Genomic DNA, 18354 nt, shown 5'->3' on the forward strand with positions numbered 1-18354 from the left:
CGATAAAAACACTCTAAAAACAAACAAACAAAAAACCAACCCAGTCTCCCCTGCAGCTCTATCTCTTAGGCTCCTGTATCTATTTTTTTCAACTGCTTTGGTACCTTGGAGGGGGAAAGAAGAAGGATGTTATACATCAACACTCTAAAACCCAACCCTACCGCTTAGGTTTGAGCAAAATGTGGCTTGCTGGCTCTGCATCCTCTTCTCGTAGTCTGCCCATCCACCCTCAATAATCCTGCCTCAACCCGGAAGTACAGGACCAGAAGAAGGATCTTGCAGCAGAGGGAAACAAGCCTCAGAGGATCAAGAGTTTCGCCATCCTTAATTCTCATCCTCCAAGGTCTTTCACAGGGAGGTCTCAGAGTCTCCCTCCAGCTTATTGGGCCAACTACCCTGGCTCTACACACCTGCCTGGCTTTCCTAGACTCACTGAACCAGCCCCATCAGGATTATTACAGTGCGGGGGCCCTCCCTCCCCTCCGCAGCCTCTGCTGCATTTTCTTCCCACCAGTTGGGAGCTCCCGTGGGCAGGGGCCACGTTCTAGTCCCCTCTGACCCCTCACAGCTAGACACAGGTTTGTGCAACTAAACGGTCAAATGTGGTCAATTAATTCCCTCCCTTGTCCTCTGGTGCTCAGCTACTGTGGTGCCGGCCCTCCTGGGGCCGCTCCCTGGGTGCCTGGGGGAGGGGCTCACTATGTCTTCACTGCAGACCTTCACTTGAGAGTCTGGTCCTGCCTCCCCTGTGTCTCCATCATGGGCCTCCCCGGAGAAGCCTCTCCATCATTCAGAATCCTCAGAGACCTTTCCTTAGTCTGAATTTTGTTGATTTTAGAGAAGATGTCCCATTGAGCTGATTAAACACTACAATCAACGCATGCCAGGAGCAGCCAGAATCCGTGGGACTGACATATATACACTAATATGTATAAAATAGATAACTAATAAGAACTTGCTGTATAAAAAATAAATAAAACAAAATTCAAAAAAAAAAAAAAAAAGAATCCGTGGTAGCTCACAGTCGTGAAAACGGCGAAGGAAAATCCCATTTGATTCAAAACCAAACGCTGTATGGGAGCTCAGTGGGACCACTGCTCTGGACTAGCTGGACGGGTTCCCGAGAGAGGCACTGGAGGGCTGAATGTTGCGGCCGCAGGAGAGCTGAGAATGCTGCCAGGCCTGGGGCTGAGATAGAATCCCAGGCCACTGGGTCTCAGCTTTGGGGGTAGGAAGCTCAGGGACAGAGACACCTGCCAGCTTGCTTCAGACTCTCTTCTGGCCTCAGAGAACTTCTGTGAAGTCTTCTAGCAAGACTTAGCTTTCAACAGCATAGGTGGAGACATCGCTCTGATGGGTCTGGTGGACACCCACAGCCCTGGATGACGAGGAGCCCAGAAGTCACCGGCACAGAGCAGGGCAAGGCTCCCCAGGTGTGCATCTGTCACTGTGGACTCTCCAAGCCCCTTTAAGCCAATGATGCTTCCTAGTGTTCTTCTGAAGTTAGCTGTTGGTTGAAAGAGCAGGAAATGGGGACTTCCCTGGTGGCGCAGTGGTTCAGAGTCTGCCTGCCAACTCAGGGGACATGGGTTTGATCCCTGATCTGGGAAGATCCCACATGCCATGGAGCAACTAAGCCTGTGCACCACAACTACTGAGCCTGCGCTCTGGAGCCTGCGAGCCACAACTACTGAGCCCGCAGGCCACAACTACTGAAGCCCACACGCCTAGAGCCCATGCTCTGCAACAAGAGAAGCCACCACAATGAGAAGCCAGCGCACCACAACAAAGAGAGTAGCCCCCGCTCACCACAGCTAGAGAAAGCCTGAGCTCAGCAACGAAGACCCAACGCAGCCAAAAAAAAAAAGAGCAGGAAATGGAAGTGGAGAAACTCTGTGAACAGGAGGCTGTCCCTCAGGCTCCTGACTTCACCCACAGGGCACTCAGCCTTTCCTCCCTCCCTCCCTCCCAGAAGAGCCCTTCTCTTCTTCTAGGCTAAACCCTGCACCCATGTTCTCTCTTTTCTGTCTCCTCTATGGCATCTCCTATCTCTCCCCAGGCCCACAGCCCACCAAAGTCTCCCTCATCCCCAAAACCTTCCCTTCACACTGTCTCCATTTTCAGCCAACATCTGCATCCCTTTATCACCCCACTCCTTGAAACGGAATTCTGCAGTCCTCGTCTCCATCATTTCCTAACTTCTCCTTACCCCTCGACGACAGCAATCTGGCTTCTGCTCTCACCACAGACGCTAGAGACGCTACGATGAGGCCACCAGTGTTCACCTCACTGCCAAACCGTGGCCACTTCCAGGCTGGTGCTCTACAATATCTCTGCGTGCTGTGACGCTGTCTGCTATCCCCACCTTCATATGAATATCTCTCCTTTGTGGGTGTGGTTCTCCTCCCATCCCTTTAACCACTCCTTCTTGGTCTCATCTATGGGTGCCCATTCCTCAGCCTGTCCCCTACATGTTCCTTCTCTCCAGGTCTGCCCTGGGTTCTCATCCTAGTCTGCGCACCTTCCCTGTAGGTGACCTCACTCCCTCCCATCGCTTTGGTTAACACGATTCGATGGTGACTCCTCAGTATGCATCCTGACCTGTCTGCTGGGCTCCAGGTCCAAATTTCTCATCACGTATTGAGCGCCTATTGTCCATTATCTGTTCTTCGTCCTCTTCCCATCATCTGGACAAACTGGCTGGACCTCCCGTTCTCTTGATCTCTGGTTACAGTCCCACTAATGCTCAGTATCCCAAGCTAGAAACCTAAGAATCCTGCTGGACCCTTCCCCTTCCTTAGCTGTCCATATCCAAACTGTTGACAAAATCCTCCTGATTTTATACCAAAAATCTCTCTCAAATCTGAGTCTCTCCATGCTTTCCTGACACAGGAATAAAAATAGCAAATACCTATACAGTTTACACGTTCTAGACATTGTCTAAGAGGTATACACACGCACGCACACACGCACACACACACACGCACGCACGCATACACACACATGCTAACAACAGCCCTGTGGGATAGGTACCATTATTCTCCCTACCTGCAAGATGAGGAGACCGAGGAACACAGAAGTTGAAGAACTTGCCCAAGGTCACACTGCCAGGTAGTGCCAAGCCCAGGAGTCAAACCCAGGTCGTCTGGCTCTAAGTCTGTGTGCTTAATCCCTCTCCTTGGCATTGCCAACTCCTCCTACCACAACGGCATCCCATCAGGCCTCTCTTGCATCAGTGCGTCATTCATCCTTCCTTCCCTCCGCACCCACACCCCCTTCTAAGGCTCTTCCATTAAATCAAACTAGTTATGCTTGAAAATGCCCACAGGATAAAATCTAAACTTCTTGGGAATTCCCTGGCGGTCCAGTGGTTAGGGCTCCGCACTTTCCCTGCCGAGGGCCCGGGTTCAATCCCTGATCGGGGAACTAAGATGCCACAAGCCATGCAGCGCAGCCAAATTAACAAATAAATAAATAAACTTCTTTGCTGGGTATTCAAAGGTCTGCACAATCTGGCCCAGCCTCATCTTCCTCCATCACATCCCATGCTGACCTTCTCACGGTTCCCTTTTACATAGTGAGGCTTCACCCTTACTGTCTCCTATGCCTGGAATATTCTTGCCTCCCTTCTCTGCCAGTCAGTCAAACCCCCTTCTCTTCCCTTGTCGCCCGCTTCAACACCATCTCTTTGGTGGCATCCTTAGGCACTATCTCAGAGGTCAGTACTCTTATGTCTCTTACAGAACGCACTGCAGAGTTCATTGCCATTTATCTTCTTACCAATGACACACTCTCTCCGGCTCTTAGGAATGACTAAATATTCAAAGGGTGAATGTTTGGCCCTAGATCCAACCTGCTGGGTCCTCCTGTCTCTGCCCCTTGAATTTCAAAAGATTCTTTTCGCTGGATCACACAAGATCATGAAGGCTGGAAAGATTCCATGTGACGTATTTCTCCTCACTCTCTACAGCTCAGGGTGAAGAAATGGACACTCTCTTCCGCATTTCTCTTCAAAGAAAAACATGAAAGGAAAGTGGAAGCAAAACCAAACAGAATATGTCATGAGAATATGGATGGGACCATAATGTACAGACTGCAGGCACCTTAGCAATCATCTCAAGCAAATGTCTTCCTTTTATTCGTGAGGACACTAAGGCCCAGAAAGGGGAAGAGGATTGGGTAGGGTGCAAACAGCACTGGCACCCAGGACCTCTGATTCCCTGTCCAGGGATCTGGCCTTGTTCGGTTGCCTCCCAACTCTGTCTTAAGCTTTCCTGGGGACTGAGGGGTGGCCCTGTTTCTGGGTCTCTGGGTCAGCTCACAATTATCTCCCAAACAGGCTCAGGCTGCTTTCCTGGGACCAGGAAGTTAAGAGGCTCAGCATGAAACTTCATGATGAGGCAGCGTCCTTCGCTCATGCAACCTTCGGACAGCAGTGCGCCCAGAGCCTGGCTGCAGTTCCCAACTGCACCGACTGGCTTGGGGCCTTCCAGTGTGAGCCTCACCAAGGGCAGCGACTCATCCTTTGCTCTCCTGCGTCTGCCACCCCGCCTCTGTACCAGACACAGAGGCCGCTCTTACACAACACTCCTTCTTCCCCTCCCCACTCCCTGCACCTCCCACTGCCTCCCAGTCAGTCATGGTGAGGTCACACTCAGCCGCCGGCCCCCAGGCCTCTCTCTAAGGACAACGTGTATGTTCAGGAAGAAGGCAGTTGAGAGACTGCAGAGGCTGCTGCAAGGCATCATGGGAAAAGTGAGCTCTGGAGTCAGAGATGTGGGTTCAAGTCCTGGCTCTGACAGCTGACCGATCGGAGTGACCTTCAGCAGATTACTTAACCTCTCAAATCCTTTGCCTAATCAGGTGGGGCTGCCTGGGAGGCGATTTCCTTACCTGTATAAGGGGGATAGTAACACTCGGTATACAGTGAGAATCAGATGAGATAAAGTGCCAAAAGCACTTTGCCCAGTGGCTCGGGGTCGCCAACTTTGGTTTACTTCCCTTGTTATGAAGCATGAGGGTATCACCGTCAGTGCAAGGGCCTGAGAAATCCTGGCGCCCACCTGCAGGCCCGCAAGTGAACTGGTGAGAATGTGAGGGTGCGGGCCTTGGTATCTGAGGCATCCGAGAGACAGTGGGAGGGAGCGAGGGCCTTAGGGAGGGCGTGGACATGTGTGCTTGTGCACAGAGAAGAGCTCCAGTCTAAGTGTGTAAATGAGCATGACCAGCTGAGCCTCTCTTCCTCCAAAATTCCAACGTCTTTAAAGAAAAGATCTTTATGTGTCTGTTCTTGTCAGTAATGGGAAATCCAAAAACCCTTCCCAGGGGAGGGTGGAACTGCCCCCTTCCCACGAGGCTCACCGAAGGGAAGTGAAAGCTAGTGAGGCCCTCCCCTGACAGAAGCCAGGAAACTTTCTCCCAACTGGTGGGGAAATCATACCCCAAAGGATGTTCAAAGGGCCAGGGCCTCTCTGTAGGCTGCTGGGGCCAGAGGGGCTGTCCCTAGCCTTGTCCTAAGCACGAGGGTTTCCCAAGCTCTAGAAAGATCACACAGGCAGCCAAACCCACCGGGCCTGTGGAGCGGGCCACCTCCGGGCTGGGCTGGTGCCACCACGTCTTGGTGTGGGATGGGTTCCTCCACGTGCATCTCGTCCAAGGGACCATGAGAGGCGGACCCTGGGCTGGGACCCTCGGAAAGCACAGGCAACAGGCCACATCCCAACCTGCCGAGGGCTCCTTCAGGATCACTCAATCCTCGGGAATGTCCTCCATCCTCCTGCCCTGGAAACAAACCTGGCCAAACTATCCCTTAGATGAGAATCTGTCTCATATTTAAAGACCCTGAGAGAGAAGCTGATTCCACAGTCTCCCTCCCTTGGTAGCTTTTCCATTGTTTGATAAGCCACATTGGTTGCAAGTCCTTCCTCGTAGCTCACCTAGATGTGTCTTTAACTGAAGCCTACCTCTGTCTTAGGTCTTGAGGGAAGAGGGAGAGTAGTTGGCCTCCATGTGTTAGCAAACTTCCCCAATGAACACAATTGCAGAAGTTGCCTAAGAGGTTTTGGGTTAGGACTCCAGATTGTTCCTCTCCAACTGTGAAGGATGTACCCAGAGTTAAAAGCCTTTCAGGAAATGTTAGTAGGGACTTCAAATCACTCTACAGATAAAGGGGGAGAAGAACATATGTCTGAGTTTGACCTCCACCCCTGACTTGCTTCTAAACTTGGACTCTGGATATGAGTGGGAAGGACCCCTAGTAAGTACCAAATGTATCCCCAAATTGGGGTTGTCTTTCCTTCCCCCTGGCTATCTCCTTCTCTAGCCCACTCTTCTCTGCTTGACAAACTCTACTGACTCTTCAGAGCTAGAATCAAATATCACCTCCTCCGTGAAGCCTGCCCTGAGCTACCGGGAAGAATGAAGTATTCTCATTTCTGTTTGACACCATGCTTTTTACACGCCTTCAATAAAGCATGAATGAGATTGTATTATAATTATCCACTCAAGAGTTCCTCTCTCCCCTCCCCTCTCCCTCTCCCTCTATCTCTATCTCCTCCACTCCTCAATCTAGACTGTGAGCTCCTCCAGGGAAGAGATCATGTCTTAATTTTCTTTGTATTCCCACATCTGGCACAGTACATGTTCCCTCCCCCACCCCAAATTTATGAAATAAATTAATTTTTCAGCTGAGAAAACTCATACTAAAAATATTAAGTGACTTGACCAAACTTACACAGCTAGCTGGTGGCCCAAACAGGACCCAAACCCAGGCTTTCTGACTTTGTTTCTAATTCTCACGTCTCTGCCTCACTCTAGGGCCCAGTGTTGCTTCCTGCTTGTCTCCAATTTAGACTTTGTCCCCCCAGTGAACCCTCCCACCATCTGCCTCTGACATCACACCTTGTCTTTGCCCTCAGCCCTCAATCTTCCCATCAGCCTCTAACTTCAATGGGAAGGTCCTCTCTTCATTCACCCTCCTCTTTACACATCCAGGTCTATCCATCCTTCAATCCATCCAACACCACCTTCCCCTGCCTGAAACCCTCCCCGACTAACTTGAACTCCACCTAGCTTTTTCCTTTAAAGGCGCCCACCTTGTATCTCCATTGTCTCACTGAGCTGGGTTACATCCTCCTTCCAGAGCTCTTTTTGTCCTGGCTCCCCTGTTCTGTCCTCTATCTTCTTTTAAATCAGGAGTTCCTTTGGCTATTTACAATAGCCAGGACTTGGAAGAAACCTAAGTGTCCATCGACAGATGAATGGATAAAGAAGATGTGGCACATATATTCAATGGAATATTACTCAGCCATAAAAAGAAACGAAACTGAGTTATTTGTAGTGAGGTGGATGGACCTAGATTCTGTCATACAGAGTGAAGTAAATCAGAAAGAGAGGGTTTCCCTGGTGGTGCAGTGGTTAAGAATCAGCCTGCCAATGCAGGGGACACGGGTTCGAACCCTGGTCCGGGAAGATCCCACATGCCGCGGGGCAACTGGGCCCGTGAGCCACAGCTACTGAGCCTGCGCGTCTGGAGCCTGCGCCCCGCAACGAGAGGCCGCGACAGTGAGAGGCCGCGTTGAAGAGTGGGCCCTGCTCGCCGCAACTAGAGAAAGCCCTCGCATAGAAACGAAGACCCAACACAGCCAAAAATAAATAAATAAATAAAAATTTATTAAAAATCAGAAAGAGAAAAACAAATATCGTTTGCTAACACATATATATGGAATCTAAAAAAGAAAAAAATGGTCATGAAGAACCTAGGGGCAAGGTGGGAATAAAGACGTAGACTTACAGAAAATGGACTTGAGGACATGGGGAGTGGGAAGGGTAAGCTGGGACAAAGTGAGAGAGTGGCATGGACATATATACACTACCAAACGTAAAATAGATAGCTAGTGGGAAGCAGTCGCATAGCACAGGGAGATCAGCTCGGTGCTTTATGACCAGCTAGAAGGGTGGGATAGGGAGGGTGGGAGAGAGGGAGACGCAAGAGGGAAGAGATATGGGGACATATGTATATATATAACTGATTCTCTTTGTTGTAAAGCAGAAACTGACACACCATTGTAAAGCAATTATACTTCAATAAAAATGTTAGAAATAAATGAATAAATAAATAAATCAGGAGTTCCCTGAGGAACCCAACCCTCCATCTTTTGTACCTCCACAAATTCCTCTACACAGTCAGGTCATGCAAACAGACTTGCCCAAGAGGCAACTCAAGCTGAGCTTTATGGGAAAAGAGTTGTGGTCTTAGATTCCAGACCACATCCAGCCTACAGATAATGCTAAATAGGGCTGCGCTGTCAGTACTCTTTTGAGGACATAATGAAGAGGTGACCCCAACGTTGGATTGTGGATTGGGGGAGGGGTTGGATGCAAAAGCCCTTGAAAGACCCCTTTCAATTCTGAGAGCTATGAGTCTATGAATAAACACCCTCAAACTTCCCTTAATCTTCTTTGTGTCCCCACACCTAACATAGTATGAATGACCCCCAAAATTTATAGAATAAAGGTTTTCTTCTGAATGTCCTTACCTGCCTGTTGAAATCTAAGCCGTTTCGATCATTTCCTGGAAGAGATTAAAAAAAAAAAGAAAACATTAATAGCTAGCAGGATTGGAAGAGACTGAAAGTTAGTGGAAAATAGGATGTTGGGATGGGCTTATCTTTATTTTGAAAAAGAACAAAATGCCTGCCCTGTGGCCAGAATCTTCTTGCTTATCCTGTTTCCTGGAAAAGCCTTTGGAAAATCTCCTTCAGGAAGGTAGGTAACCAGGGAAAGGGGAGACTGACTTGTGCAAGGTCACATAAGTCTAACTGAGATTAGAACTTGCCACACCAGATTGCTTCTGCCAAATGCCCTCAGACAGAAGCTGTGATACATGCTGTAATGGAAAAGCAAGGAATGGCCGGCCACAAATCCTAAAGGAATTGCCTGAAGGCAGGAAGGCCTCCCGCTATCCCAGCCCTCCAGCATTGATGACACCTAAATCATGTCAGGTAGATGAGTGTCACCCCTGTTTCCACCCACTCCGAACTTTCATTCTTGGTTTTATTCATCTTTTTCCCTTTATAATAAATGTTGGGTTGAAAAAGTAAATGTGTGCTTAATAGAGAAAACTTTTTGGTACAGAAAAAGTAAAAAGTAGCAGAAAAATCCATCTGCAGAGAGGCAGCTGCAATTAATATTTTTGTATATTTTATGGTCTTTTTTATGCTTGTTTTTCCTCATTGATATATATCGCTCTGTATAGAGTTTTTTGGGTTTTTTTTTACTCAATTTTTTTTTTTTTTTTTGTGGTACGTGGGCCTCTCACTGTTGTGGCCTCTCCCGTTGCAGAGCACAGGCTCCGGACGCGCAGGCTCAGCGGCCATGGCTCACGGGCCCAGCCGCTCCGCGGCATGTGGGATCTTCCCGGACCGGGGCACGAGCCCGTGTCCCCTGCATCGGCAGGCGGACTCTCAACCACTGCGTCACCAGCGAAGCCCTGTATAGATTTTTTACCCTGCATTTTCCAGTGAGCGTCATAATCTTTCTCCTACACTATTAAGGAACGTCATAAATCTTTCTCCTATGTTTGCAAAGATCATTTTTAATGGCTCCATAATATTCCATTTATGGAGATACCAAATCTGCTTAAACATATACCTGTTATTAGGGAAATTGCTTCCATTCTTTGCTATAATTAAATTTCCTATTCATACAGCTCTTCAGGGCAGGAGCTGCCAAACAACCTTCCTTTGTGCCCCATGGATTATTGGCTCTATAATGGCAAGAAAATGATATTAAATACCACCCAGAGCCTAGCACTCGGCTTAGTATATAATAGGAGCTCAAGTTATATTGGTTGAATGAATGAATAAATGAACATGTGAATGAATTCAGAACTTTCAATCAGAAAATTCTTCTGCTTTCCATCGGTTCTTCAATAGCTTTGGAATGAAGTCCAAATTTCTTAGTATAACATATAATTCCCTGTATGACCTGGTTTCTGCCTACCTTCCCTGCTTTGTCTGCTGCCTCTCATGATCTCACCTCCCTCCCTCCCATGTACCCTGTGCTCCAGACTCATGGAAAGCTCGCTCATGTCCAAACGCGCCACACCTCTCCCGTTTCCACACCTCCATGCACTGTTCCCTTCCACAGAGTTGGTCCCCCTTCTCTCTGGTCCTTCAGGCTTCTCTACCAGCCGCATGGCACACGTCATGTAACTCTTTATTTGTCTGCATGCTTCTCTCTCCCTCTAGTCTATGAATTCCTTGAAAACTAGGAGGATGACATTCATTTTTCTCCTCGATGGCCACCACAGTTCCTAACATGGGTCAGAGGCTCAAGAAACACCTGATAGATGAGTGAATGGGGTCCAGGAGAATCCTCTGGAGCTTTAACCTAAGCCCCCTTCCCTCTACTCTGTTCTAAACAATGGGTAAGTGAAGCCCTTGCCTGTATGATTGGTTGTGAAGCATCTCCGAGAGCAGCTGGGCCAGCAAGATGACAGCAGAAGCTGAGGGCTACAGGATTCCGAGAAAGAGGAAATTAGTGAGACGGGAAGTCATCTTTGAATAGCAGCCTGATTTTAAGACTAACGAAGACTAAATAGATAATCTGTGAGGGGAGTTAAGATGGGAAGGGCCCACAGACTGAAAATGTGTGTGTGTGTGTGTGTGTGTGTGTGTGTGTGTGTGTGTGTGTGTAGACTTAAAGATAAAATTGCTTTTATATTAAAAATTATTTCATGACATTGTAAAGGTGGCCTAGTAAGGAGTGATTTTAAAATTTGACCAAAAAGCAAATTCATTCATTCCACAAGTATTTGATAAATACACTCTCTATACCAGGCACTGTTCTAGGCACTGGAAATATAATACTAGAAAAGATAGACAGAAGTCCTTGACCACACGGAGCTTCTTTTCTAGTTGAGGAGACATGAAAGGAATAAGAAAACAAATACATAATATCATTTAGAGAGAGTTACTATGGTGAGCAATAATACATGGTCAGGGGAAGAGTGTGTCAGAGGCTGTCCATAAGCAGGGTGGTCTGGGGAAGATCACTCCAGACAGAGGGATCGGGACCTGAGGGAGGCAAGAACAGGCTTGCCTGCTGAGGAACAGTGACGAGGCCAGCAAGGCTGGAGACATGTGGATGGGTGTGACCAGGGGAAAGATGCCGTGGGTCTGGCAGGCGGGCCGTGCGGAAGACTTCAGCTTTCATGCCAAGGACGTTGGGAAGTGATCAGAGGGTTTTGAGCAGAGGAGTGACATGATTTGACTTAAGTGTTTACACCTGCGGTGCTCAGCTGTCGGGATGAGCAAGGAGGAAGGGAGAACAACCAGGAGGCTATCGCAGTGGGTCAGGTGAGAGGGGGCAGTGTGCAGGATAGAAGGGCACCCGTGCAGGTAGTGAGAAGGACCTGGATTTTGAATTGATAGCTGACAGGGCCAGCTGATGGCTGCAAGGAGTGGTGCAAGGGAAGGAGAGGCAGGATGATTCCTAGGGTTGGGCTTTCTCCATGGAGTGAGTGGTGGAGTCATTCCCCGAGATGGGGGTGACTCGGGGAGGAGCTGGCTGGTGGTGTAAAATCAAAAGCTATGTGCTGGGACGTGTTAACTTTGAGATGCCAGTTAAAGATCCCAGGAGAGACAGGGAAAGGAGTTTGGACTCAGGATATGTGTCAGGTCAGAAGTACAGGGTGGGTAGTTTTCAGCTTATCGGTGGTATTTAAAGCCATAGGACTTGATGAGTTTACAAAGGAACTGAGTCCAGAGGAAGGAGAATAAAAGGGTCAAGGTTGGGAATGATGGGGAAGGGCCAGCAAAGGAGATTAAGAAAGAGTGGGCACTCAGGTAGGAGGAAGACCAGGCAGGTATGGCGTCTGGAAGGCAAGAGAAGGTGTAATATCATTACCTCCAGAAGAGGTAATAACATACATGTGAATGAGACCTAGAAAGGGAGAGAAACCTTGAGGGCCAAAACAGTCTATCTTGGAGAGGTCATCGGGATTGTGAACAATTAAGAAAAGTCTTTACTTTCGATATCTGCGGATGCCGTCAGAATGTTGTTTGTGAGATCCACAAAACGCAAAAGATAAGCAAACAGCATGCAGAGATTAATTTTAAAACCCACCAGCCAACAAGAGAACAATTTCTCTTGTCCAGGAGTTTCTCCAGGGTCTTTCTCCAGAGGCCTCTCCCCTTGAGGACGCACCTGCTGCGCTTGGAGCCTGACGATGGAGTCTCCCCTTCTCATCAAACTCATCCTGGCCTGCATCGGTATCATTATCTAGTCCTCCTGGAGTCCCAGGCTGACTGAATGGCTGGACTGGAGGGGCCCAGGCCAGCCAGGGCCTCCCAGGAGACAGACCCTTTTACTCTGGGACAGCAGAGAATGGCACTAGCTCAGCACTGGGAACTGAATAAAGGTTCAGTCCCCCAAAGTGACTTCACCTCCGATTCTGATTCCACTGCTAAGCAGGTCAGAGTATTCTCAGGAGACATGGCTTCCCCCGGCTGGGGAGAAGGAGCTCAGAGCATCTGGGGGCCTAGGTGGAGACACCATGACATAGTCTAATACAGGCGTTAGTTCATTTCTGATGACACTGTTGATTCTCTCTCCAGATCTGGCTGAGGGGAAACGGCCTCAGCCCTCATTTTACTGCTGCTTCTTCCTGCTTCTCTCCCATGTTCATGGACCTTGTTCCACCTGGAACCTCTCCCCACCCAGCCTACAGGAAAGGCCTGGGAGGTGGTGCCTGGGAACTCTGGGACAAGATCAAGCTCACTGGGGTTCTGCTGCTGCCCTAATGCTCTAGGTTGGGAGGTGACCGACAAGGATTACCCAGGACCCAAGTTATTCATTTTTGAAACAGCGAGGAGGGCACTCCTCTTTCCTAGAGAAAGAAAGGGATGCAATCACCATATTGTGGGAAATACTGGTCCACATCACCAGAAACTTGTTTTCTACCCCTTTAAGCTGCGGTGTGCAGGAGTAGCAGGGCATACTTGAAACAGTCCTGGACTTGAAGTCTGAGAATTAGGGTTCAAGTCCTGGCTCCATCGCTCCCAAGCTGTGTGACCTTGGTCAAGACAGGAAGCTCCAGAGCCTCAGGCATCTTGATGGCAAAATAAGGTCATAGTTTCAATTCCACCCACTTCCCAGGAACACAGTAAAGCTCAACTATATGCTGGGAAGCACTCTCCAGTTGCGGGCTGGGCTCCACACGTCCCGGGCCACTCCTCCATCAGGCTGAGCCTGCTCCTTTGTCAGGGACTTTGCACATGCTGTTCCCTCTGACTAGAATGCCCTCTCTCCCTAGAAAATACACATTCATCCTCCAAGACCCAACTCAGATGTCACATCCTCCATGAAACTATCCAAAGCAAAATGAGGGATTTCCTCCTCTATGTTTCCGCCTCTCTTACTTATATCTCTTCCAGCACCTACCACATTTTTTAAACGTCAGTGTTTTGTGTGTCTGTTTCCCTCATGAAACTGGGAGCTCCTAGAGGCCAGGGTTATTACATCTTATTCATTTTTGTACCACAAGAGCCTAAAACAGTGTTTAACACATAGTAGGAACTGAATGACTATGTGTTTAATTGATCCAAGTCACTAAGAAACTGCTACAGAAACGAATCTTCTATTCAGATCTAAGACATCATAGGTGCCACCAGCTGCAGAAACCTGATCATATTCTATTATTCAAGTTCTGGCTTTGAAAGATGGCAGCCACTTGCAGAAAAAAAACAAAGCAGGACAGACACACAGAGGGGCCGGAACATTATTTTCAGCATTGGAAAGATACTGAAGTCCAACCTCAGAGGGGAGCACCTTGCGGTGGTCACACAGCCTCAGAGACCTTGATTTCGGACTAAAGCTTGGATTTTGCAACTCCCATACTCATACAATTTTCGCAATAAACCCACTGCACCCCAAGTCCAACACAGAGAAAACCAGGTACTAGACTGTAATCAACAGTTTAGGCAAATAAGCAGTATTGATGCCGATCAAATCTGGAAGTGATTTAAGGCAGACAGCGAGATTAATTCAGACAACTGGATGATGAAGTCAGGATTAGAAAATATCTTGGTCGATTCTAATAAGAGGCCAAAACCAACAACATAAAATGTAACAGGAATAAATCTAAGCCCTACATTTAGGTTAAAAAAGGTCAATTGTATACATAAAAGATAGAGGAGGCTGAAATTAGAAATGATTGAGGTGGTAAATTTTATGTTTAAATTTTACATTTTATGTTTAAATTTAATATTGTATGTTTTTTACCACCCAAAAAAGGAGAAAAAAGTAAAGCGTTTTTTAAACTTAGAGAATTATGTTTTGACAACTACTCTAACCCAGAAAGCTAATTTTCTACCTCATACTGGGTAGGCAACTAAAGTAGTCAAATTGCTCAAAAGTATGCCCTACCTTTAAGCCTATCTGCTACATATGATCTGGCAATCCTACTCTGGGTATATATCCACAGGAAATGAAAACAAGGTATCAAGGAGATAGCTTCACTCCTCTGTTCACTGCAGCATTATTCACTATAGCCAACCTAAGTGTTCATCAATGGATACATGGATAAGAAAATGTCATATATATATAACTTGTTACATGGTTGCATTCAGTCATGAGAAAGAAGGAAATCCTGCCTTTTGCGACAACATGGATCGACCTTGGGGGCATTACGCTAAGTGAAATAAACCAGACTGAGAAAGACAAATACTGCAAGGTATCACATATGTGGAATCCAAAAAATAAAAATAAAAAAGAGTCAAACTCATAGAAACAGAGAGTGGAAAAGTGGCTGCCAGATGCTGGAAGGGTTCCGAAATAGGGAGAAGTTGGTAAAAGGGTACAAACTTTCAGCTATAAGATGAATCAGGTCTGAAGATCTAATGTATAACATGGTGACTATAGTTGACAACACTGTACCGTATAATTAAAATTTGCTAAAAGAGTGGAACTTAAATGTTCTCTCTCACACATATAAAGATAAATATACAGGTGATGGATGTGTTAATTAACTAGATGGTGGGAATCCTCTCACAATGTATACACGTATCAAATCACATCATGTACGTTGTAAAAATCTTACAATTTTATTTACCAGTTACACCTCAATAAAGCTTAAACAAAAGACTCTGGGCTACAATGTGAAACCTGATAAAGAGTTTTTTCAACAATACCAATAACCAACCTCAAACTAGAGCAATGGACTAACATAGCAGATACATATGGCGATCAAAAATTCAAGTGTGCATAATTTAAGATACTTGACCATCAAAATATCTATACTCTGTATTTTACATTTTCAAAGAGGTTAAATCTCCTAAAGAAATATAATATATCTCTCCCTCCCAAACAAAAACAGAAAAGTGATTCCCATTTCTGTTTATTGGCAGACAGTATCTGGAAATAAACAAACTGCAGTTCCTTGTGGGGACGGGAAGAGAGAGGAGGCTGGCGCTAGTGAAAAAGCGCATGTGAAAAAGAAACCCAAAAAGGGTTTCAGTTGACTGAAGCCAGTATTGGCCTGAGTGTACTGCACAGGTGTGGTGTAGCTGCTTAAAAAGCTAATGCTATCCTGTGCATTAGCAGGCATGCAGACCGTTGCAGATCTCTGCTGAGAGCATCACGTCCAGTTCAGGGCAACATTTTTTAAAGGGACCCTGATGAACTGGGCTGCGTAACATGAGGACCAAGACGGTAAGGGGCTTAGATGTCACACCAAATGAGGAAAGGATATTTAGCCTAGAGAGGAGAACACTTACGCTTAGATGTCTTTTACATTTCAGACACACATACTGCCATATTTAGGATTGAAATGTTATAGCGTCTATAATTTACAAAAAAAAAAAAATATTCCAGTGACAGGAATGGCAGAAATGTGATGGTTGTTGAGAGTAGGCAATGAGCATATGGGGCTCATCGTTTTAGTGTCTACCTTTGCGTGCGTTTGAAATAAAAAGTTAAAAGTAAAATATTTCCCCCCAAAAAGGATGAAACCAACATGGCAAGATGTTAACAACTATTAAATCCGGGTGATAGGGTATATGGCTGTTTGTTAAGCTGTCTCTTCTCTTTTCTATGTATCTGAAGTTTTTCAAAATAAAAAATTTTTAAGTAATTCAATGAGGGAGCATTTGAAAGATCTACTTGGCATAGTGCCTGGCGCATAGTAAGTGCTTCAGTCAATGTCAGTGTACTCTTCCTTCCTCCCCAGATATTGGCATGGATGTGAAACCGGCTTAGTCCGCAGTTGCAAAGACCCAGCTCCACAAAGGTCATTGGTGGAGGCTCCTGGGAAGAAGGCTTCACCTCAGTATAAGGAAGAATTTTGTGAAACGTGGAATTGTCCAGCAGTGAAACCCACAGTATCATATCAACAGGGCTCCCCATTGCTAGGAATACTCAGGCAGAGGCTGCTTATTTCAGGGATGTTATAGAAGTGGCATTTGAATTGAGGGGCAATTTGATAATATCAAGAGGGGGATCTCGGGTGATCTCAGGGGGCTGAAAATTCCTTCCATCTCTAAAGTCCTAGGATTCAATGCAGCGGATTGAAATGTACCAGGGCTTTTTCTTCCCTTCCCAGAAGGTGGTCACTGTGTAGCATTTGCAGAGGGAGGCAAGGAAGGACCAAAGAACTCTCCCCACTGTTTCCCTCTGTCCTGTTTGTTCTGCCCACAACTAAAAGATATGAACACAGAGGGCAGAGATGGGGCAGAAAGGGCTCACAAAGGAAGCTTCAGAATCCTCTCTTTGGATGTCTTGGGGCAAATGGGTAAGAACTGTGCCAAGCTGGAAGGGACACCAGCTAAGGTCTCTCCAAGCCTCTTTTTGTTCTCATGGTCTCCTGGGAATCTCTGGACCATGAAGCTTCTAGCAAGCAAGCCAGAGCGGAAACACCTTGGAACTATGGCTCACGGGGCTGGGAGGGACCTGAAGAGATGATCAGGGCGAGCGCTCTGCCTTTGGGAAAATGAAGCATTATTATTCACCCCCATTTTACAGTGAGAAAACTGAGTCTCAACAAGGTTAAGCGATAATACGTACGAAGTAACAGAGCTTTTAAAGTATGGGCATGTGTTGGGAATGATTCTCAGGGGAAGACAAAAACCCATGTCTCCAACCCCAATGTGGTACATCCTTCCCACGCTAGCGTTAACGCCACTGCTAGCATCTCTAAAACTCAGACAATGTCTGAGGACTCCATCCAAGCTCCAGCTAAATGGCCCAACTCCTGAATCTCCCTGGTCCCACACGGTACCCAGAACTGTTCATCTGTACCAAAGAGCTCCAGACAAAGGAAGAGGCCGAGAATACAGTTCGAGGGATTTGGGTTAATTATGAAGACAACATCCCAGTTCATAGAAAATGGGATTTAGTGACCAAAAGAGGGTAAAAGGCACCTTGAATTGGTGGGGAGACCCGGGATTCTGGATAGAATTTCCTTAGGCCAGGATGGCCGTAATACCCAATGGAGTCCCCATGAGAAAGGCCAAGGATCAGTCTGTAGGAGGTGCGCAGGGGTCAGAGGCAGCTTCCACCTCTGCCTCTCCTTCCCTGGCATCTGGTGGGCACCAGGTCAGCAGTCCGAGCCACCTGGCAAGGACCCCTGTCTGACAGTAGACAGGAGGAGCCGGCGCCAGCCCTCTGCTTTCCCACCTCTGAGCCACAGCCTCACAGGCCCGCTGATTTGCATGCGTTGGCAGCGCTGGGATGTGAGTTTGCCTGGGGAGCAATTCTCTGGGTGAGGGAGGTGGAAGCACAGGAATCCTGTTCCAGCAGGATTTTCACTCCTGCCTGGTAAACATGCAGAGAGCATTCTGCAATGCGGCTGAACCTCTCCCATTTCCAGGTTGCTTCTCTTCTCACCAGCTCCGCTCCCAGGTTAACCCAGCAAGACTTCCACTGTCATTTTATGGCCACTTGGCAAATGTGGGATAGCACTTTTTCCTGGGATAGCAATGATTAAAGCAACCAGGACCTTGGACGCACTGCTGGGCAGGCAGCCGCCAGAGCAAACCACGAGACTTCCCAGTGAGGTCATTCAAACCAGTCAAAACACTTTTCCCCAAGACCCCACAGACACTATGCCTACCTTTTTTGTTACTTGAGATCCCTCCAAGGAACTGGGCGCTGTTGCCTAATGGTCAGAGTTCTGTACAGAGAACACACTGTAAACTGAGCTTGAGGGTTACCTCAAAGGCTGTTTTATGCTGGACCTTGGGCAAGTTGCTTGATCTCCATAGCCTTCAATTTTCCTTACATGTTAAAACAAAAAATTCTGCCTATATTCCTGCCACCTTCTTCGTAGGAGCAAAGAAATGCCCAGGAGGAAAC

The 18354-nt window shown here is 47.2% G+C and overlaps 1 protein-coding gene across 6 annotated transcripts in view; it reads right to left on the bottom strand.

The window, feature by feature from the left end:
* The window catches only part of POU2F3 (POU class 2 homeobox 3), a 79528-nt gene that overhangs the window by 41089 nt on the left and 20085 nt on the right, over positions 1–18354 (bottom strand). For 5 of the 6 annotated variants that reach the window (XM_029208351.1, XM_029208353.1, XM_029208352.1 and 2 more), the window contains exon 3: positions 8538–8572. The exons of the other annotated variant lie outside the window; for it this stretch is intronic. In XM_029208351.1, coding sequence (XP_029064184.1) covers positions 8538–8572 — 35 coding nt within the window. The remainder of the gene's footprint in view (positions 1–8537; positions 8573–18354) is intronic. 6 annotated transcript variants of the gene reach the window in all.

The sequence above is a fragment of the Monodon monoceros genome, unplaced genomic scaffold, assembly GCF_005190385.1.
Source record: "Monodon monoceros isolate NGI ecotype Baffin Bay Population unplaced genomic scaffold, NGI_Narwhal_1 Super_Scaffold_7, whole genome shotgun sequence".
Taxonomy (NCBI): domain Eukaryota; kingdom Metazoa; phylum Chordata; class Mammalia; order Artiodactyla; family Monodontidae; genus Monodon; species Monodon monoceros.